Genomic DNA, 19,833 nt, shown 5'->3' with positions numbered 1-19,833 from the left:
TAATTGGGTTTCTTAATCTTAATTAATGTATCAAGTCTTCCCTAACAATCAAAATATATTCTCTCACATAAATTTCTAATAAATTTCACATAAACCTGCCAACCAGTAATTCTGTTCTCTGTTGTTTTCATAGAGATTTATAAACAATCAAACAGCATTCCACAATCAAGACTTCAAGCAGAACGCAATCCAGAGAAGGCAAAAGATTGGACAAAGAAAGAGACACAAAATTTTGAACATGCAATCAATACCTAGCAAAGATTGTAAGTGAAACTATTGTAATTGTCAATGACGATCATAGAATTCTTGTTGTTTTTCTTATTCAATAAAAGTGAAGCACATGAGTTCGATACAGCTGATGGCAATGATGCTTTTCCAGTGAAGAAAACCTCTTGAATGCATATATTCTACTCTATTAACCTGGAAAAAAAAAAAGAAAGTTGAAAAGGGGAAATTAAAAATAAAAATAACCTGAAAACTTATTACTTACCACAGAAAAGTCAGATATACTTACCAATTGATGAGCAAGAATCAAGTTTTTAACGAGAGTTTCCTGTTGCAGTAGTTGAACAAATCTCCCGGACTAGGTCCAAGAAGATCGATTACCATGACATTGTAAACTGCCTCAACTCCAAACCACTTCAAGTGGGGAATACCTGCTATCAAAGAGAACTCATATCAAGATAATTATATATAAAAATAATGTGCTTTTTTAAAATTTGTACAAAGAAAGAGAGGAATAGAATATTCAATATAAAACATCAACCTGCCAGCCAACATGTCCAGAGAACGGTTTGCACTTGAGTATTTGAACAAATTGTTTAAAGACTTAGTTGATTTATGGAAAGGATAGGAAGGCCGGATATTCTTTTTCTAAACCAGCAGTTACCAAGTCCAATAGCAAATTTAATGAAGTCTGATTGATAAAATTATAAATAAAAAAAATTACTTTCTTCCGTCAGACGAACTTGCATGTTTTTCTCTTCTTCTTGTTTTCTTGCATGGTGATAGTGCAGTGGAAAAGGCTAAATAAAGAAGACTCTAGTCAAATTATGTTATAGTAAAGATAATTTTTACAGAAAGACAGAGAGAGGGGAGAGAGATACTCACTTCCTCGTTGAAGAAGCATGTACTGTTTTGACTCATAATGAAGCCTTTGGATGCTTGGTCTTCACAAATGCCTGTGATTTGGAACAGAAAAAGAAATATTAGATCAAGGTCATTGCCTTTGAAATTAGAAAATATAAAATGTCAAATAAATAAACAATGGTTTCCGCCTATCACTGCTTATCCATATTCAATGCCATGATCAGCAATTTTTTCACACCAATTTTACAATGACACATTCTTACACTGAGAGGGAGTCGAAAGTGGAGGGAAAGCGAAAAACAAAAAGCCCTAGACGCTGATTTTGGGAGAGACAAGAACAAAGAAAGAAAAGCAAAAGAAGAAGAAGGAAAATGAGTGAAAATCCGCAAAACTTCCCTTAATAATTATAAAAATGACAAACTCACGTGTCACGCTCCTACATAAAGTATGCATATTAAATTCATTATATTTATATTATATTTTATTTAAATTTTGATTTACAATTAGAATTCTAACCAAAAAACATAAAAAATCTATACTATATTCATTTTATCATTTATACAATTAAATTAACCAGCCAAGCCCATGGACCGAGGCCTGCTGCCAGAGCAGAGACAGCTTCTCATTTGTTTTGGGATTGGGCGTGATAGGGAATGCCCATATGCTCAAAGCTCGCATTTTAAAAGTGATGTCCGAACCAATGGGCCATATTATCAAGCCTACGGAGCGAACAAAAGATTAATTTATTTAAAATTTTTCATAATTAAATTAATTAATATTATTTAAAAATCAAATAAATTTACAGTAAATTAAATATTAATTGATCAATCAAATTACATCGATTAATTCGGCTCATAATGAATTAACCGAAATTTTTAGACTCAAGCCTGATATTTTTAATATCATTTTTCCATACTAATTACAAAATAAATAAAATTAAATTATAAATTCTTAGTACAATATTAAAAAATTTCAATAAATATGATTAAAATTATTAAAAGGTTCAAATAAACATAAACAAAGTACATAAAAATATACCTACCTATATACATCATAAATCGATTAATTATGTTAATCGAAAAAAGAATTTTTAAAATCAAAATCGATCAAAGTAATCGATTTAATCGGGTTTAATTTTGAATTAATTGAACCATTTTTAATCAAATTTATTTGATTAACTTAATTCACCCTTGCATGTTCTACGTCTTTGATTTTGCCTTTCCACATTTTCATTGCCTCTCCAATTAAACTCTGGGGAAAAAAATAAACATATTACTATCAATCAAATAAATTACTAAAAAGGCATGGGACTGCATGCAATAACAAAGGCAAAAATTGGCATTTTCCAAAGAGCAAAAATCACATATTCCTTATTTCTATATTTGTTTATGCATACTACTATACATTTTTCAATGCATATATTTATATCAATGCCATACAGAGTTACTACTTCCATTCCCATAGGAGATTCTTAGGAATCATTCCAAGAATCATCCTCTCCCCAAAATCTCTCTTTCCATTGACAAGCACTACAATGACAAGCATTCACCTATCTTTATCTCACATCACCAATCAAGACAGAGTGGGAGTGTGGGGACCCATTTCGTTGATCATAGCAATTCCCTACTCTGATTCGAGCAAAAACTCACCAGCATGTCAATTTAGTCCTCCCTTGACCTATCTACCACGTTGGCCTACATTTAATTCACTACACTATGAAATTGGTCTAATGGTCTTTGGTATGACTACAATACCCGAATATGCTTGGGTATTCTCTTTACCTCAACGACTTCTTATTACCTTTTCCAACTGCCATTTCATCACGCCAAGCATATGCTCTTTAATATTCTAGTAATCTTTTGCCTGATATAACCATTAGCATCAAATCATTTCTTCTTCTTCATCACCAAAAATCTTCACTTTCACCCTTTTCTCTTTCTTTTTTTTTTTTTCTTTTCGGTGAATTCAATTTCGGGTCCCAAGGATATGAAGTTTGGGAAGATATTAAAGCAGCAAATCGAGGAAACTTTACCGGCCTGGCGGGACAACTTCTTGAACTACAAGGAGCTGAAGAAGCTTGTTAGGTTGATTTCTTCGGCTCCGCTGCTGTCGGCGGAGTCGATGGAGTATGGGAAAGCGGAGGCCCAATTTGTGTACTTGTTGAACAATGAGATCGATAAGTTTAATGTTTTCTTCATGGAACAAGAGGAGGACTTCATCATCCGACATAAGGTGAGTTTTATTACCATGAAAACGGTTGGCATGACCATAAAATAAAGAAGATTAAAATATAAATATAGTAACTGTTAAGTGAAGCATTTTTGGTCGGCCAGTTGGTGTACTCAACCGAGTCAACTCAAATGACTCATCAAACAATCCCAGGCTAACTCAGAAGTTGGGAAAGCACGCAATAGGAGTATTTTTCTTCCTTCTTTCGTATCTGATACAAGAAAGCTTCATCTAGGCGCTAGCAAGTGTGTATCGCTCTAAGGAAGCGAATTATTTATTTATTTTAATGAATAAGTTGACATTTTTTTATATAAAAAAGTAGTAATTAAATTACCATGACACATACGATGAATACTTCTTAGAATAGTTAGAGTTTTAATCAGGTGTGTTACTAGACGTTGGAGATATTGTATTCATACATCGATCCATTGAAGTTGTTGGTACAATTTCGATTTTCAATTGCTCGATATTTAAAATAAAATGAATAGAAGTTTGAAGCAAGGATTTATAAATTTCAGGAATTGCAGCAGAGGATTAAGAGAGTGATAGACACATGGGGGCCGGATGGAACTAAGCCATCAGAAACAAAGTATAAAGATGGAATGGCAAAAATTAGAAAAGACATTGTCGATTTCCATGGAGAAATGGTCCTCTTAGAGAATTATAGCAATGTCAATTACACAGGTAGTCACCCTGACAAGCTTTGTTCCATATTATCATGAGTCCCTGTCCTGTAGAAATTGGCCTTTTCCCTTTCTCTGGTAAACAAATTTACCAGGCAATGTTTTGGGTTCTGCAGGTTTGGCAAAGATATTGAAGAAATATGACAAGCGAACGGGTGGCTTATTGCGTTTGCCCTACATCCAGAAAGTGCTGCAGCAACCGTTTTTCACAACTGATCTCCTTTCCAAGCTGGTTAAGGAATGTGAAAACACCATTGATGAAGTATTTCCAGTGGACGAAGAAGACAGGCTGAAACAACGAAGGGAAGCGATAACGGTGGCAGGGAAAGGAATATTTAGAAACACAGTTGCAGCTCTGTTGACCATGCAAGAAATTAGGAGAGGCAGCTCTACTTACGGCCATTTTTCTTTGCCTCCTCTCAACTTGCCAGACTCTGATCTCATACACTCGTTCCAACTCAGCTCCCCAATCCCCATTCTCTGATGGGAAAACAGAACAGGAAAGCCTCAGAACATAGTAAACCTCGTACTATTGTGGTTATATAGTTTTTTTTTTTTGGGTTTAGTATACAAATGCAGGTGCATCCTGCAGTCAATTACTGATACTTTTTTGATATGTTTATGAGGATTGATCTGCCTCCTTACATCAAATGTCTTTTTTTTCTTTAACACATGCTTAATTTCATGCATTCTTTTTCCCTTAAATTGTTTCTAGTTCATGAAAAACACCCTGGTGAAGCTGTCCTTTGACATGGGAAAGTACATGTCTCACTATTACACAGTAGTTAGAGGCGTTGCGGTTCATTCAAAATCTTTTACTCACAGGCGTCGGGGTTCATTCAAAATCTTTTACTCCCTAATAAAAACTCCCATAACATGAATTGTGATTATTAGTGTAAATAATATCACAATTTCTTTTTTCACAATTTCTTATGTTAGAAAAATAGAAAATACAAAAAGTGAACCTCAAAAATTTTCTTATCAACGGAATTAAATCCGTCTTTTTAAAAGAGTAAGAAATGTGAATTCAAAATTTTACATTAAAAGTGACTAATGGATAATTATAAAGATAATCGTACTTTATATATCAAATTTTATACTTATATGATTGATAAATATTTATATTTTTTCGATATCTTGGAGAAATATTTATGAAATCATGGTGAAAAATAATTTTTACAGGGTGATAACAAAAAGTATTTTTCATAATTTATCCAAAATATAAAAATATTAAATTTTTTAATAAAATGATTTTCACAGCAAAATTCTTTGGATAAATTAATTTCCAGTTACAAAACAAAAGTTACAAGTGATAGCTTTTCTTTATTTTCAATAAAACTTTAATTACATAATAAATGTAGTTCTCTCCAACATTATGAAATTTGATTTTATATTAAAAATTGCTAAGTTGCTTCTTTGATATACATACATTGTAGCCATGAACTCTTTAAATCTGTCATGTTTCTGGCGAAGGACAAACCAAGGCCTGATTCCCAACATGTCTGGTCGGGCTTGGTGTCCATGTAGCCTGTGTTCCTAGCTTACTATCAATGGAAGGCCCGGCCTCGAACTCGAACCGGATCTGTTCTGATGCCTTTATGAAGGAAAAACAAATCCTTTTCGGCCGAAGAACGAAAACTAAAAAACGTTTCTTTACTCCTGCCACTTAAAATTGAAAACCAGAGGGGAAGAAAAGTAGAAGGGCTCTGATTGTAGGATTTTCCCACTCTCAGCAAAGCAGCATCGTCCCTGAGAAATGGGGATGAATATCACGAGGAGCTAAGGGTAGCTTGTGGATTCATTTTCTATTCAACCAGGTAAATCCGGATTTTTTTAAATTAATTTTTTTATTCTAATGGGGAAGAAATTTGTTCAGAGGGTACTGAATTTAATATATTCGATTGAGTTATACACAACAATCACGTTTGTCATTTACAATACTAATTTTTTAAAATTCTCTTATTTTTTCTCTTTCTTCTCAGTTCTGATTATTTATTGCATAAATTCGAATTCTGAACTCTCAATTTTACTTTGTGATAGTAATTGTGGTTGTTTCATATGGAGATATGGGTGCTGTTCGAGCTTGGTTCTTAAGGTTTTGAAGAACTATATTTTGGTATTTATGAAATTCATAGAGAACCCAATGATGAATTGTTAATTGGTCATTCAAAGAGTATGATTTATTGTCTAAATAATAAAATATAATTCAACTATTATAATTAGCCTTTATTTTTACTGAGATTCCGATGGTTTAGTTTTTTTTCTTTCTTTGTAAGGAAAAAAAATATAAATTACAAATTCCCTATCTGTGTAAAATATCTAGTAGCTGTTGGTTTTCGGTAAGTAAACATTGCATTGCTTTCTTGCACATGTAAGCTGGCTTTGACTGTGTTGGCAAGATGCAAGTTTGTTGTACTTGTCACTAGTTTTAGATGCTGGAAAGGGTTTCTTCATTGAAGATGGTGGCTCTTTAACTGAGATTTATGTTTAATTGTTGTGATATCATTAAGTACTTGGACAGTTGTCATACAAACTTTTATTTTTTTCGCTTCTTCCACTGTATTTATCCAATCAGGATCTTTTGAGATTGGAGAGTGGGTTGTTATAGTACTTTCATTAACATAATATGTATTTCATGCATAACTTTGCTGAAAGTTTATGATTCTACAAAGAGAAATTTATTAGGAAACAGCCATTCAATGATGTTTAATCTTTCAGGATCAAGTTATCCTACTAACATCTTATATATGTCTCAGAGAATAAAAGCCATGTCATCTTATCTGGGCTGCTGAAGATATTAGTTATGAACCAAGGAATGTCTTCTCTGGCTCAATCTCCTTCTACCATGTCTATCACTAGAATTCCTCAGGCTCATTCCAAAAGCATGCAATTGTTGAAAGCCTCAAAGGTGACACATGTGCGCACCGTCCGTCATATCCACATTAGGCAGTCCCCTGTTTGCTGCACAAAGTTATCCAAGTGGGAACCTTCACCAGTCACATATGCTCCAACTGAGAAAGCAGGTGATAACTTCTTGGAAAAATCATCTGAAATATTTGAAAGTCTGCGTTCTGACAACAGAGGCGAATCTTCGGCAGCTAAAGCTGAAGATCTCACTGATGCAACTAATCAGCCAGTGGTACAGCTTCAGTTTCTTAAATGGCCATTGTGGTTGCTGGGCCCTTCTCTTCTCCTCAGCACAGGCATGGTACCCACTCTGTGGTTGCCAATATCTACCATATTCCTTGGCCCGAATGTGGTCAGTCTTCTTTCCTTGATTGGACTTGACTGCATCTTCAATCTGGGTGCAACCCTTTTTCTCCTCATGGCAGATTATTGTGCCCGGTCGAAGAACCTGGGACAAGCTTCCAAGAGCAAGCCTCCTTTCAGTTATCAGTTCTGGAACATAGTTGCAACTTTGACTGGACTTGTGATCCCCTTGATGATACTATTTGGATCCCAAAAGGGCTACCTCCAACCTCAGCTGCCTTTCATCCCATATGCAGTTCTATTGGGCCCCTACATTCTGCTTCTTTCAGTACAGATGCTGACTGAGATGTTGACATGGCATTGGCAGTCACCGGTTTGGTTGGTGACCCCAGTTGTGTATGAGGCTTACCGTGTGCTGCAGCTAATGAGGGGGTTGAAACTTGGGGCTGAACTCAGTGCACCAGCATGGATGATGCACACTATCAGGGGCCTGGTGTGCTGGTGGGTGCTTATCCTTGGCGTGCAACTCATGAGGGTTGCTTGGTTTGCTGGATTTACTGCTCGAGCTCGTCAACAGCAGTCTTCTGCTTCTGCTGATGCTTAATGCTAATTACTACTGGTATCATAAACTAAAAGCAGAATTGTGACTTGATATAGGATCTATGAGTGTATAAATCAAATAAAATCTCTCTACATTTTGTTATACAGAGTATACAAATCAAATAAAATGTCTCTACATTTTGTTATAGTACAGTTATTAGGCAGCCTGTTAACATAAATGTAAGAATGTTATTTGCATTGAATAGCTTATAGAAATGTTTTTTCTTTGAATGATAAGAGCAGGTGTGCTCCGAATGTCAAAAATGAATGCAGAGGTATCAATAGGGTTGATAGAAGATATATATGTCACCAACTGTTTGTATCTCACCCATCTCATACATGGGGGTGAAAAGTATTATGTTCCAGTATTTATAACAGATCAAGAAAAGGTAAATATGCTCGTTTGAAACTCGAAAGGAGTGAAACTCTACTTAGATATTCAGGTGGCTGGTATATACATTAAGCTTGGTTATGTTTTACAACAGAAAATGCAGGGATATTAGGGGTAAAATATAAAGAAAAAGAGCATTCTGGAAAGAAATGCAGTCTTTGGTGTGACAGGATTGGAGGGAACCTGTTGAATAGACAAGGACATGAAGCAGGAATGATAAGCAACAGGGGCAGGGAGATGAATGAAAGAGAGTTCAATGGGCAAGAAAATGAGCAAATTGCTCCCCAACATTCTCCCCTATTGGTACCAAATATTCCCACCAAGAGTTGCTTCGTGATAGTTGCTACCAGCCTACCATTCTCAATCTCCACCTGCGAGCACTCAAACTACCTAACTAACTTAATTGTTTATTCCGACAAAGGAGTCATCAAATCTATGTTGTGCCTTACATGCTACTCCATTCTCTTTGGGGGGGGTTTGAGAGTAGTACTAGGAATTTTGGATTTCCAAACGGTCAACAATTTTTCTTCCTTATCTCGGAAAATAATTTGGGTTTTAGAAGAGAGTGTGTTCTTTTTCCTTTTGTGGGTACTTTCAAACTCGAAAGTCCAAATCATTCTCGGGGGACCAAAAGACAATTATAGCCTTAAATGGAACCGCATGATACTGTAAAATAGGAAACCGGAAACACAACCGCAGTCAAGTCGAAAGCAAGACAAACATCACTGTCCCACTTTCTTTGCTTTTTAGCTCTCTCGAAGACCGGTCACCCATTGTCTAAATCCCTCGCTCTCACTTACCCCCCTCTCTTTCACTCTTATTTCCTCTCTCGCCGGTGAACCAGAAACTCCACCGCCTTTTTTGAATAGTCGCCGAAAGCTCCTAATCGCTTGTAACTCCGGCTGCCTTTCTCACCGATCCAGTCGCGATGAGCACCGGCGAACTTCTCAGCATCGAGCCTCAAGAGCTCCAGTTTCCCTGTAAGCATCATCCCGAACCCTTTCCTTATCAAAATTTTAGAGTTTGCGCTGCTTTCCAGATCCATGTCTTGGTTATAAGTTACGTCTTCAGCTGTTTTCTAATTCTTAACATTTCCTGTTCCTGAATTAGTTGAATTGAGGAAGCAGATCTCGTGTTCTCTAAACTTGTCCAACAAGACCGACAATTATGTGGCTTTTAAGGTAATTGTGTTTATTCTTATATCTCGTATGTCTGCTATTTTTTTCCCCGAAGGATTTCTCAAGTTTCTTCTGGGAAAGTTTTTCTGGGATTTCTTTTACCTAAAAGACTTTGATTTTACTTAGTCTGCGTATCTTTTGGATGTGAATTTTGTTTGTCTTTTTTGCAGGTCAAAACGACAAATCCAAAGAAGTACTGTGTAAGGCCTAACACTGGAGTTGTGCTGCCTAGGTCTACGTGCAACGTTATAGGTTTCTCTCCTTGTCCCTCTCTCGCACAAAATTTGGACTTAGCTATCATTATTTTATTTAATCATGTTTAATTGTAGTAATTTATTTCTTCTTTTCTTGTCTGTTAATTTCATGGTAATCATTAGCTATTCAGCTTTATTATCAACTTTATAATTTCTTTTTCCAAGTTACTTATTGGTTGATTTATGGAATATCAGTTACAATGCAAGCTCAAAAGGAAACACCTCCTGATATGCAATGCAAGGATAAGTTTTTACTTCAGAGTGTGGTTGCTAGTCCTGGAGCTACACCAAAGGATATAACTCCAGAGATGGTATTTATAGAAACTCTATTGGATCGGATTTGGAAAAATGGGTTTTTGTTTTCTGACTGTTTGCTTTTAAATATGTTAGTTCAATAAGGAATCTGGGCATCATGTTGAGGAGTGCAAGTTGAGGGTTGTTTATGTTGCTCCTCCACGACCTCCATCCCCAGTTCGAGAAGGATCTGAGGAAGGCTCTTCACCCAGGGCTTCAGTCTCAGACAATGGCAGCTTGAATGCTGCAGAATTTACAGCTGTGAGTATTCCTTGTTTTTGTATTTGACTTTGAATAAGCATTTAGTTTTGATTAGCATGTTCCTTCTGAATATTAATGAGTTGTATTGTGGTTACATGATTGTACCTGCAGGTGTCAAGAGCTCATGTTGAGCGGCATGAACCTCAAGATAACTCATCTGATGTAAACACACTCTCTCTCTCTGTCTCTTTCTCATTGGTACTTTAGCATCGAGCATCAAATTTTCAAAGCCCTTGTAAGAAATGTTGGCAGGCTTTATCTAAACTAATGAAGTGAATCATGCCATTCATGATAGCAGTTCGTAGTAATTGCATATGGTTGGCTTTTCCATTTCCATATTTGGCATAGTTTAGGAAAATAGCGTAATTAATTTTTTGAACTGTACATGTTGAAGAATGCATTGACAATACTGGTAATCATACATGAATCTTTAGTGTGGAAATTTTCTTGACCTATGTGTTTTTCATAACTCACCGATTATCAAACATGGTTCCGCTGACCACCTTGATTTTGGGTTTTTAAGTATGTTAGTTTACTAGATATTTTTATCATTATCATGTCATTATTATGGGGTTCATTTCTTCATTTGGAAGAAAATCTACTTGTTAAGTTGTAGTCTTTTTGGTTGTCATTATTTTCCTTCGGGATAGACTAGGTGTCATATGATATTCAATTTTAATGAAAATAACGATCTTAGCATCAGGCCTGCATGCAGTCTATACATAGTGGTGTAAAGAGAGCAATTTTAATATACCCTTTGATGCTATATGGCACTTCTTTCCTTGTTTTAACCTTATCTAGTTCATATGCTTTTGTAACTTTTCTTGTGTTTTAGTTAACTTCTATGTACAGAGAGTGATTCCCTCACAAGAAGCAAATTAATTTCAAGTTAAACTTCCTATAGTAGGGCTGAACATGCATGTCACTTGGATGGTGATATTACCTCGATTTTTTTTTCTTCAATTTTCTTGGTGCATGTTTAGACCTGTCAATTAGGACTAGTTAGAAGTGTAAAAATATGAACACTGTCTCCAGGGATATGGAAGGACTCGTCTCCCTTTTTTTGATATGATGAAAAGTCTCCCCGATATGCTAGACAATCCTGTCGGCACTGAAATTCCTCATCCAGATAGTGGTTTTGACCATTATTACAACCCCATCTAGGTGACATTGGGTGATTTAAGCACTTGGATTAGATAATCTTTTACTTGTCTTTTTTATCCTGATGCCAATTAGGATTAAACATATGGATCTAACAACCCCCTGCTTAAGATGTGGAACCATCACCTTTTAAGATAATAACTGCTAAATTTTTAATCATCATATCCATGTTCATGGCTCTTTTACAAGATTTACCATAATAATAATCTAATTGAAATATGTTAGAGAATTATCATCTACTTGAATGGTTGATGCTACACTGTGGCATTTTTACTCTGAATGATACATTTAATTGCAGGCAAGATCTCTTATTTCCAAGCTAACTGAAGAGAAGAACTCTGCCGTTAATCTAAATAACAAGCTTCAGCAAGAACTGGTAAGTTACTGCCTATTTCATAAGATTTTCTTGCAGAGTACTATGGAATTAAATCTTTGGGCCCTAAAGACACAACGGAAAGGTTTAGGAATTAAGGACCAATTGCCAATATGTTAGCTATGTAATTGCATGATCATTCATCCGCAGTCATGATCCAGTTGTCAATAACTTATTATTGTCTCTGTGTTGAAACAGAGACTGAAAATGAGATTCTACAAGGGGTTAGAGAGACTTATAAGGAAAAGGGGTTTAAAATGAAAAATAATAAATAGAAAATGCTGCTGACAATTTGTTATCCTGTAATCATTTAACATCAATGAGGTCACAGGGTTAGGTTACATTAATAGCTGTATTGCACGCCTTACATTGAAATTTAATTTGCAGGATCTCTTGAGACGAGAAGCCAAAAGAAGTCATGGTGGTATTCCATTCATATATGTAATTCTTGTTGGCTTGGTTGGCATCGTTTTGGGATACCTCTTGAAAAGAACATGACCACCTGGTTTTACCCTTTCGTTCTTTGATGCAACTTCATGGCTGGTAAAAAATGAAATGTAGAAAATTGAAAAAAAAAAACAGATGTTTGACTTTGAGGTGTAGCCTTTGTTGAACGTATTACTTGCTGGTCTTTATGGACTCTTAGAAAAACATACCCCAAGGTGTGACGGGTAAGAAGCAACTTTCCTTCATTGTATTACCATGCATTGACAGTAGATCTTTCAAGTGGGAATTACTGGATTACATAGTTGTGCTCAACTTCTTTATAAACACTTTGCAAGTGAAATTTATCCGTGAGTTTTGGTAAGAGAAATGGGAATGATAATCACATGCATGTGCGGTGATCATGCTGTTTCTTTGCTCAGATTATAACTAGAATAATGTTATAGATTTGAGCTTGAACACATTTATCTGATAACTTGTACAATAAAAGAAAGAAGAATACTGCAATTTCATTAAGAATTATCAGATGTTTGTAACATGTTGCATCTGCTGACAATCTTCCGGAAATCATCAAGATTTAGCTGCAGGGAAACCAATGAGAAGGGTTGAGTAGATTCTTAATTAAGTAATAGAAGTCAAATATCATCTTGGAAGTCATGAATGTTTATGATGCAATGGGAAGCTAATCTGCTAGTTTCCAAACTTCAGATCAAGGCAAGCATTACATGTGACACGTGTTGCAACAGACAATGGTTCAAGAGAAAATTGTTGAAAGACCTACATCTTACCTGCTGGTCCTTGCTTGTGTGGGAACACTGACACACAAAGATAAACAATGCTGAATGAACTTTATTTACTTCGTCTATGTTTTTCTTTTGATCAGAGAATAAATGTCAAGAACATGGGGCATTTCATTTTTACCAATATAGATCATAACTCACTTATACATAGTTATTTGTTGGGGGAAAAAATTGCAACCTAAAGTATGTACTGACCTTCCCATCTCTGTCGACATCAAAGCAATGGATCATATCAGACAGCTCCTTATCTGTCCAAATAAAATCATGTGCAATAGCTACTCTTCGTAAATCTCTCATAGAAATGCCTCCTTTTCCAGCTTCTGGTAGCCAACAATGCTTTTCATCAATGAACAAAAACATCTTCAAGAATAGAGAGATAATAATACTAACAATCGATATAGTGTTATGTGCATTAAGTGGGTTCAGAAATAGGTTTCGAGTTATTGAAACATGCAATTTAGGCAAATAAACCAAAATCCTACTACTTAGCTAAATGCTGTTACCAGAGCCTTTGGCACCAATTTCTTCCACATGCCGTGATAATGCTATATAATTGATGATGTTGTTTGATAGAACAAATCCCGACTAATTTGAGGAATGATTTTCGACAGCAAAATCAACAGGAATCACATAAAATAACTTATAGCATCTCAAATGGGTTGCAACTCTCCACTCCAAGATTCTTCTGGCCTATAAGCTTTTGGTTTTCAAGAGCAATGCTAATGTAAAACGCACATGGTTCATATTTTCTAAGTTTTCAATGGTAAGATTACTTCGTTAAAATTATGAACCTCCATAAGAGAGAGAGAGAGACATGGACAGGCGTCAGAAATTACCATCAAACTGAAAGAAGTGCACAACCATTTCATCCTCAGTCATCTGCACCCGACTGGTGAACTGTGATCCACAAACGAAAAGAAAACCAAGAAAATACAAATTAAGGGGAAGGAGAGCCAAATAGTGTAATTCTTGAAATCTAAACACCAATTCTGAATCAAACAAACCGATTTTTTCTTCTTTAATCGAGCATTCCCCTTTCTTCCAGTGAAAGTAGCATCTTGCACATCTGCTTGTACAGCACCTGAAACTTCACCAGAATCTTGCAGAGACAGAGCAATTGCCTGTATATCACTCCCAAAAGCTTAGTCTCGCAATAAAACTAAACATTTAGAATAAGCTGAAAATCCTAGGAAACAAAAGCTGGGCAATATGTTCTACCAAGCTCAACAACTCAAGAACCTAGCAACGAAACAATATTTGCTCCATTAGTCATCAAAACTGACCTTCATCAATTCATCATCATCATCAACACAATCTGAACTACTCAAATGTTTTAGAACAGGAGCTTTCCTCTTAGGTTTTGAGCCTTTATTCTTCACCTGGAGAAAGAGAAAATCAAAGAAGTTCTTTAACTATAACTAGATGGCTCAAGGCAAGAAGTATGACCATTATACACGTAGTCCCACTAACCATTGCTGCTAAAACACAAACCAAAGCAAATAAAAAAATAGAGCGTAAAACAAAAGGAGATTCATTGTCCTTAAAACCTTAAGATAGCGTTGACACACTAAAAAAATTCAACTTTATCATCAACTTCACCAAGAGCAAAACAAGCAACAACCAGAGAGCAAATACAAGTCTTAGAAGTGGTTTCATTTCCTAACAACTTAATCGAATGTTGTATTAATTTTAGGATTAGACCATACTTATTATTTCAACAATGTACTTTTCAGGCTCCTTAAACACAAACAAGGGCTGAATTGTAACTGAGCACCCACCTTGTTTTTACGAGACTGAGGCGTTTTCTTACTCCGAAAGTCCTCCTCATCATCATAATCATCATCAAGTTTATCATCATTATCATCGTCGTCATGGTCTTCCTCATCATTGGGCCTGTAATCTTCATCATCCTCAACGACCTTGCGCTTTCCTTTAAGCTTACTCGAATTCCGCGACGAACCCATCAAAAAAGAAGCCATTTTGGACAGACCCAGAGCCTCCATTCTGGCTCTGTTCTCTGCAATTCTCGATAGCCTCTGCTTCTCGTATTCTGATATATCCTGCTGTTTTCGCTTGGGCTTTACTTCTTCTTCTTCTTCTTCTTCTTCTTCGCTTAGCTTCTCTTCACTTTCACTCTCTTCTGATTCAGAATTCGAGATTCTGCGTTTCGCCATTGTATATTCTATTTCCCCTTTAGATTTCCGGCGCGACATTGCGTTGAAGAATTCAAAGAGGGGTTCCCATTCTTTCTGTTGCCTTTTACCCCTTCACCTCTTATATCCCGTTCATTTCCAGGACGAGTTTGCCCCTGTAATTTCCCCGTACTATAACAAAGTCGTTAATTGCATCTTTGTTTTTTTCTCCCTCCAAATTTCTCTTCCTCTACTAATTTTCCCAGGAAAATGTGTAAGATTTTATTTTAAGAATTAAAATATTAATATTAAATTAATAATTTTATTTTCCCCAATTCCATAATTACCCCGAGGAACGAACTGTACATGACGAACCTAACCGTTCCCCGTACAATACCAACAAGCCAAAGACCATCCTCGAAGCTCAAAGGCTCGAAAAACTCCGAAAGGTCTTTCCAAACTCTCCTCAAATCCTTCAAAAAAACCGAACCAACCACAATGAAAACATGAGTTGGGATTTTCGCCCATAAAAAAAGATTTATCATTTTATTAATTTGATTATTTGCTTCCATTGTTAATGGCCTCCTTCGTCGAAACCGATCGGTACAATCTCATTCCGCTCTCAGTGACTTCACTTTGCGGTTGCCCATGCCGTCCCTTATCCAACAAAACCCTAACTCTCAGTCGAAGGGGAGTCCCTAAACTCAAGCTTAAGTTAGTCTTTGATGGATCCGAATTAGTCGTCCCGGTTCGTTCTGCCCGTATTTACATCAACCGGCGGGTTATTACGGCTGTGGCGCGAGCTGAACCGGAAAGTCTCGACGAAAGCAATACCAAGGAGGTACCTTTACTTATAGCTGTCCTCCTATTTGTTTCTTTCATGGGTTCAAAGTTGTGTTTTTCGCTTTTTACTTTAGAATCAGAATTTGGAACTCGTCAAAAAATTATTTGTTGCATATTGATGTCTGAAGAGCTTCAATTCTTAAGAAAAGCAAAAAAATGAGAACTTGGAATTGGAACTAAGGGTTTTGAATAATTTTGTTATTTGAGAATTTTGGAAGTGATTGGTAGATAATTGGAAATATTCATGCATGATTAGTTATTATCTAAGTTTCAATTCTCAAGTTTTGTTCAATAGGTAAATTGAAACTGTTGTGTAAGATGGTTCCTGAGACTGCTGTGTTGTAGGAAGTTGACAAAGGCCATATTTTACCAACGGTGAAGGCGGATGCTCTTTCTGAGCAACAGCATAAATCAAGTCAGTTGAGGAAAAGGATTGTTTCTGGACTTGGTATTGGTATCTCTGTTGGAGGTGCTGTATTAGCTGGGGGATGGGTTTTCACTGTGGCTTTGGCTGCTGCTGTTTTCCTCGGTGCACGTGAGTATTTTGAGTTGGTAAGGAGCCGTGGAATTGCTGCTGGAATGACACCTCCTCCAAGATATGTCTCACGAGTTTGCTCTGTTATTTGTGCCCTCATGCCCATACTTACCTTGTAAGATTGATGGATATACCTTATCTTCTCTGATTGTATTATAAGGGATCTTCTAAGATTTTGTTTCCATTGTCTTTATTTGGAATGCAACATCTTGCGTTCCAAATATGTTCAATTCCTACTTTGCGTGTAGAAGCTTTTAAAAATGATTTGGTGCTGTAATTTATTTGGTGTTTCTGCTATATTGTCAGGTACTTTGGCAATATTGATATTTCGGTTACATCCGCTGCATTTGTTGTGGCTATGTCATTGCTCTTGCAAAGAGGAAATCCTCGTTTTGCTCAGCTGAGCAGTACCATGTTTGGGCTATTTTATTGTGGCTACCTCCCTTGTTTCTGGGTTAAGCTTAGATGTGGTTTAGCAGCACCTGCTTTGAATACTAGTAAGAATTTGGATTTTTACTCTTTTCTGCTGGTAAACTCGAATATTTGAGTAATTTTCCATGAAAACTGATATTTGCTAAGTAGACTAATTAGAACTGAAAATGGAATTTATTATTTTCATTTGAAGTCAGAGCTTATATACTGTTTTGGCTGAAAAGTTGGTGGTTTCAATTAGAATTTTGAAATTTCTGAATCATGGATCTTGAAACAGCTTTTCTTTCCGTAAATGTGAAACTTCATGTCTTCTGGCTTCTGGTTCATTTTCATGTATGGTTTAGGAAAAAAGGGGGAGTGGGGTGATGATTTTCACCAAACTGTTTTATTAAGCAGCTTCTTTTTGACAGGACTAGGAGCAGGATGGCCTTTTCTTCTTGGTGGCCAAGCTCATTGGACAGTCGGCCTTGTGGCAACTTTGATTTCTGTCAGCAGCATAATTGCCGCAGATACATATGCTTTTTTGGGTGGAAAGGTATATGGGCTTGATCAACAAGACTTTGCTTCACTTATTAAATTAAAACTGTTAGTATGTTAGAGCTCAGTGCTGCTGGCATCACTTTGTTAGTATATTTTTGGTTATTTTTCAATTAAATTTCAAAAAATACAGTTATTTAAATGGCATGAGGACAAATTTTTCCTTACATTTTAATTGGTGGGCATATTTTCCGATGAGCATGATTGTTTTTGTTACCTTGTTCTGATCCAGGCCATTGGTAGGACACCACTTACTAATATAAGTCCAAAGAAGACATGGGAAGGAGCTATTGTTGGTTTGGGTGGTTGTATAGCAACTTCTGTTGTATTGTCAAAGATTTTTAGCTGGCCAGCATCTTGGCTAAGGTATTCAATCTATCTCTCAAGTAATGTTGTATTAAATATCTTGTGATCCAAAAGTAGCTTGCTCTCTCTCTCTCTCTCTCACACACACACACACACACGCCCATTGTAACTTAAAGATCACTGGAATCCATTCCCACAAAAGACAAGCGTTTGCCTCAGAATACTTTTTTTGGTTGACATATCTCTTGAGCCTATTAGGATTGGAAAGCTATAGCAACAGTGTAAGGTATCTTCATTGAGAGGACCAAAGGTGTACAAAATCATTTATTTTCATTAATATGTAAAGCAATGGTTGCATCCATTTGGGATCATGTACTTTACATGCATGCACACATCCGTTAGTCCAATGGCATGTGAACCATGAGCTTCTAATGTGTTTTCTGAAGATTTCTGCCTCTTTCTGTATGTAGGCACATGCACACGGAATTTGAGTAACCATGACAAACGATGATTTTTTATTTTTTAAATTAAACCAAATCTTTTGACTAGGATCAGTGTAAGTGCTTTCATCATTCCAGGAGCCAAACATGGGGATGACTGGATTGCTCTGTTATATTTATAAACGAACATGGATTCTATGAACTTGACCCACATCTATACAACTCTGAATATTTTAGTTTATTTTTCTTTTGAAATTTTTTATTAACAAGTACTTGACATATTTATTTCATCATTGTCAGTGCGATAGCCTTTGGGTTTCTGAACTTCTTTGGGTCTGTTTTTGGTGATCTGACTGAATCAATGATCAAGCGCGATGCTGGTGTTAAGGACTCCGGCTCCCTAATACCTGGGCATGGTAATTATAGTTGTGCATATTTTAAGTTATCTTACAAGTTGAATTAATTTCCAATACTCAGAGAGTGAACAAGAAGTTTGCTACTCGAAATAATTGAAAGATAGATGCTCTTATGATTTGGCTAGAGTAATTTGGTGCTAAAAAACTTGAGAAACCATTTGTCATCATTACGTTAACATGTGTGCATTGTCATGCAGGTGGAATACTTGACAGAGTGGATAGTTACATATTCACAGGTGCACTTGCATACTCTTTTGTCAAAATCTTATTACCGGTCTATGGCGTTTGATATGTAAAATTTTGACCAATATCAAGAGAGAATAATACCAGATAGAAATTCTCCTTTGTCTTTTTGGATATTAAAAGGATTGCAGAAGCAAATTTGATGGATATTTGCAGGGGTAAATTCATTCTACTTGCTCTTAAAGAAGGAAGCTGAGATTGCATTTGCAGCTCTGCCATCCCCATATTTTTACTCGATTGTCAACTCTTGGAGTTAAATTTTTATACACCTTTCTCAAATTTTATCTAGACCAAGGTGCATTTGGACATGATGCGGTTTTGCTTTTAATTTGTGGGAATTTTTCCTTGTAATAATATGACCAACTTGAATAAAAGATAAAAATGTACGACTAATGTGGAACTGAAAATGAACATGCCAATACGATTATTTGAAGAATATAGCATGCATTATACAATTGTAATCGTTAATGGACCAAATATGGGCTCAATCAGGGCTCAATAAAGCGCTGATTTTGATAGCAGACAAGACAGGTACTATAATCTTTTGTCCCACCTTTTTGGGTTGGATAGGAGGCCGGTTGTGTAATAAGACTAACCACCACCTGGGTTTCACATGGCATCCTAACCCATTTGTTTCTTCTTCGTCGTTTAGCCACTTGCTCAGCTTTCAAATAATAACCACATTACAATAATAACATGGGCTAAGCTTCAATCTTTTCATTATGATCTTGGTGGTTATGATAATGACTTGATGTTACTCCTCCATGTTGTCGGTTCCACCACCAATCTCAGCAACAGAAAACAAATCATGTTTGATTTTTACTTTTTTGGTACCATGCCCTAATCAACAGCCTCCAATCTCAAGTCAAATTTTACATTAAATGTTGGACATACACCTCAATTTTGTTACATAATTTCTACCTTATACATTCAAATCTAAGTTAATCAAGCTAAGAGTATAATCATTTGCTAACTACTACTC

The 19,833-nt window shown here is 36.1% G+C and overlaps 5 protein-coding genes across 6 annotated transcripts; 4 read left to right on the top strand and 1 right to left on the bottom strand.

Moving 5' to 3' along the window:
- Nucleotides 2,842-4,690, top strand: LOC18614360 (SPX domain-containing protein 3). The gene is made up of 3 exons (XM_018115193.1): nucleotides 2,842-3,321; nucleotides 3,837-4,002; nucleotides 4,118-4,690. The coding sequence occupies exons 1-3, from the start codon at nucleotides 3,076-3,078 to the stop codon at nucleotides 4,483-4,485; spliced, it is 780 nt and encodes a 259-aa protein (XP_017970682.1). The 5' UTR covers nucleotides 2,842-3,075; the 3' UTR covers nucleotides 4,486-4,690.
- On the top strand, nucleotides 5,609-8,048 carry LOC18614359. The gene is made up of 2 exons (XM_007052082.2): nucleotides 5,609-5,818; nucleotides 6,758-8,048. Exon 2 carries the CDS (start codon nucleotides 6,805-6,807, stop codon nucleotides 7,813-7,815), a length of 1,011 nt encoding a protein of 336 aa, XP_007052144.1. The 5' UTR covers nucleotides 5,609-5,818; nucleotides 6,758-6,804; the 3' UTR covers nucleotides 7,816-8,048.
- LOC18614358 (vesicle-associated protein 1-2) lies at nucleotides 8,885-12,588 on the top strand. The gene is made up of 8 exons (XM_018126748.1): nucleotides 8,885-9,182; nucleotides 9,313-9,383; nucleotides 9,551-9,632; nucleotides 9,830-9,945; nucleotides 10,025-10,189; nucleotides 10,301-10,351; nucleotides 11,649-11,726; nucleotides 12,111-12,588. Exons 1-8 carry the CDS (start codon nucleotides 9,131-9,133, stop codon nucleotides 12,219-12,221), a joined length of 726 nt encoding a protein of 241 aa, XP_017982237.1. The 5' UTR covers nucleotides 8,885-9,130; the 3' UTR covers nucleotides 12,222-12,588.
- Nucleotides 12,561-15,339, bottom strand: LOC18614357 (DNA ligase 1). Of its 2 annotated transcripts, none has more exons than XR_001929221.1 (6): nucleotides 14,746-15,339; nucleotides 14,251-14,346; nucleotides 13,972-14,088; nucleotides 13,804-13,864; nucleotides 13,163-13,303; nucleotides 12,561-12,748 (listed from the first exon to the last, which is right to left on the bottom strand). XR_001929221.1 is itself a non-coding variant. In XM_007052079.2 (6 exons), exons 1-6 carry the CDS (start codon nucleotides 15,178-15,180, stop codon nucleotides 12,680-12,682), a joined length of 903 nt encoding a protein of 300 aa, XP_007052141.2. In that variant the 5' UTR covers nucleotides 15,181-15,336; the 3' UTR covers nucleotides 12,561-12,679. The 2 variants fall into 2 exon arrangements, 1 of the variants encoding a protein (XP_007052141.2); XM_007052079.2 differs by having other exon boundaries at nucleotides 13,163-13,287; nucleotides 14,746-15,336.
- Nucleotides 15,472-19,095, top strand: LOC18614356 (phosphatidate cytidylyltransferase 4, chloroplastic). Its single transcript, XM_018126737.1, has 7 exons — nucleotides 15,472-15,940; nucleotides 16,288-16,592; nucleotides 16,784-16,974; nucleotides 17,320-17,444; nucleotides 17,679-17,812; nucleotides 18,493-18,608; nucleotides 18,806-19,095. Exons 1-7 carry the CDS (start codon nucleotides 15,677-15,679, stop codon nucleotides 18,895-18,897), a joined length of 1,227 nt encoding a protein of 408 aa, XP_017982226.1. The 5' UTR covers nucleotides 15,472-15,676; the 3' UTR covers nucleotides 18,898-19,095.

The sequence above is a fragment of the Theobroma cacao genome, chromosome 1 (assembly GCF_000208745.1).
Source record: "Theobroma cacao cultivar B97-61/B2 chromosome 1, Criollo_cocoa_genome_V2, whole genome shotgun sequence".
NCBI classification, from domain to species: Eukaryota; Viridiplantae; Streptophyta; class Magnoliopsida; order Malvales; family Malvaceae; genus Theobroma; species Theobroma cacao.
Note: the sequence above shows the minus strand (reverse complement) of the source record. Positions and strands in the feature narration are given on the sequence as shown.

What these genes read in the sequence shown, in the direction of transcription:
- LOC18614356 (XM_018126737.1), top strand. Translation starts at nt 15,677, where the DNA reads ATGGCCTCCTTCGTCGAAACCGATCGGTACAATCTCATTCCGCTCTCA. An exon ending in ACGAAAGCAATACCAAGGAG is followed by an intron (nt 15,941 to 16,287) that starts GTACCTTTACTT and finishes GCTGTGTTGTAG; the next exon opens with GAAGTTGACAAAGGCCATAT. An exon ending in ATGCTTTTTTGGGTGGAAAG is followed by an intron (nt 17,445 to 17,678) that starts GTATATGGGCTT and finishes GTTCTGATCCAG; the next exon opens with GCCATTGGTAGGACACCACT.
- LOC18614360 (XM_018115193.1), top strand. Translation starts at nt 3,076, where the DNA reads ATGAAGTTTGGGAAGATATTAAAGCAGCAAATCGAGGAAACTTTACCG. An exon ending in ACTTCATCATCCGACATAAG is followed by an intron (nt 3,322 to 3,836) that starts GTGAGTTTTATT and finishes TATAAATTTCAG; the next exon opens with GAATTGCAGCAGAGGATTAA. An exon ending in TAGCAATGTCAATTACACAG is followed by an intron (nt 4,003 to 4,117) that starts GTAGTCACCCTG and finishes TGGGTTCTGCAG; the next exon opens with GTTTGGCAAAGATATTGAAG.
- LOC18614359 (XM_007052082.2), top strand. Translation starts at nt 6,805, where the DNA reads ATGAACCAAGGAATGTCTTCTCTGGCTCAATCTCCTTCTACCATGTCT.
- LOC18614358 (XM_018126748.1), top strand. Translation starts at nt 9,131, where the DNA reads ATGAGCACCGGCGAACTTCTCAGCATCGAGCCTCAAGAGCTCCAGTTT. An exon ending in ATGCTGCAGAATTTACAGCT is followed by an intron (nt 10,190 to 10,300) that starts GTGAGTATTCCT and finishes TTGTACCTGCAG; the next exon opens with GTGTCAAGAGCTCATGTTGA. An exon ending in ACAAGCTTCAGCAAGAACTG is followed by an intron (nt 11,727 to 12,110) that starts GTAAGTTACTGC and finishes TTTAATTTGCAG; the next exon opens with GATCTCTTGAGACGAGAAGC.
- LOC18614357 (XM_007052079.2), bottom strand. Translation starts at nt 15,180, where the DNA reads ATGTCGCGCCGGAAATCTAAAGGGGAAATAGAATATACAATGGCGAAA. An exon ending in ATGATGATGAATTGATGAAG is followed by an intron (nt 14,089 to 14,250) that starts GTCAGTTTTGAT and finishes AGTGATATACAG; the next exon opens with GCAATTGCTCTGTCTCTGCA. An exon ending in GCACTTCTTTCAGTTTGATG is followed by an intron (nt 13,288 to 13,803) that starts GTAATTTCTGAC and finishes GTTGGCTACCAG; the next exon opens with AAGCTGGAAAAGGAGGCATT.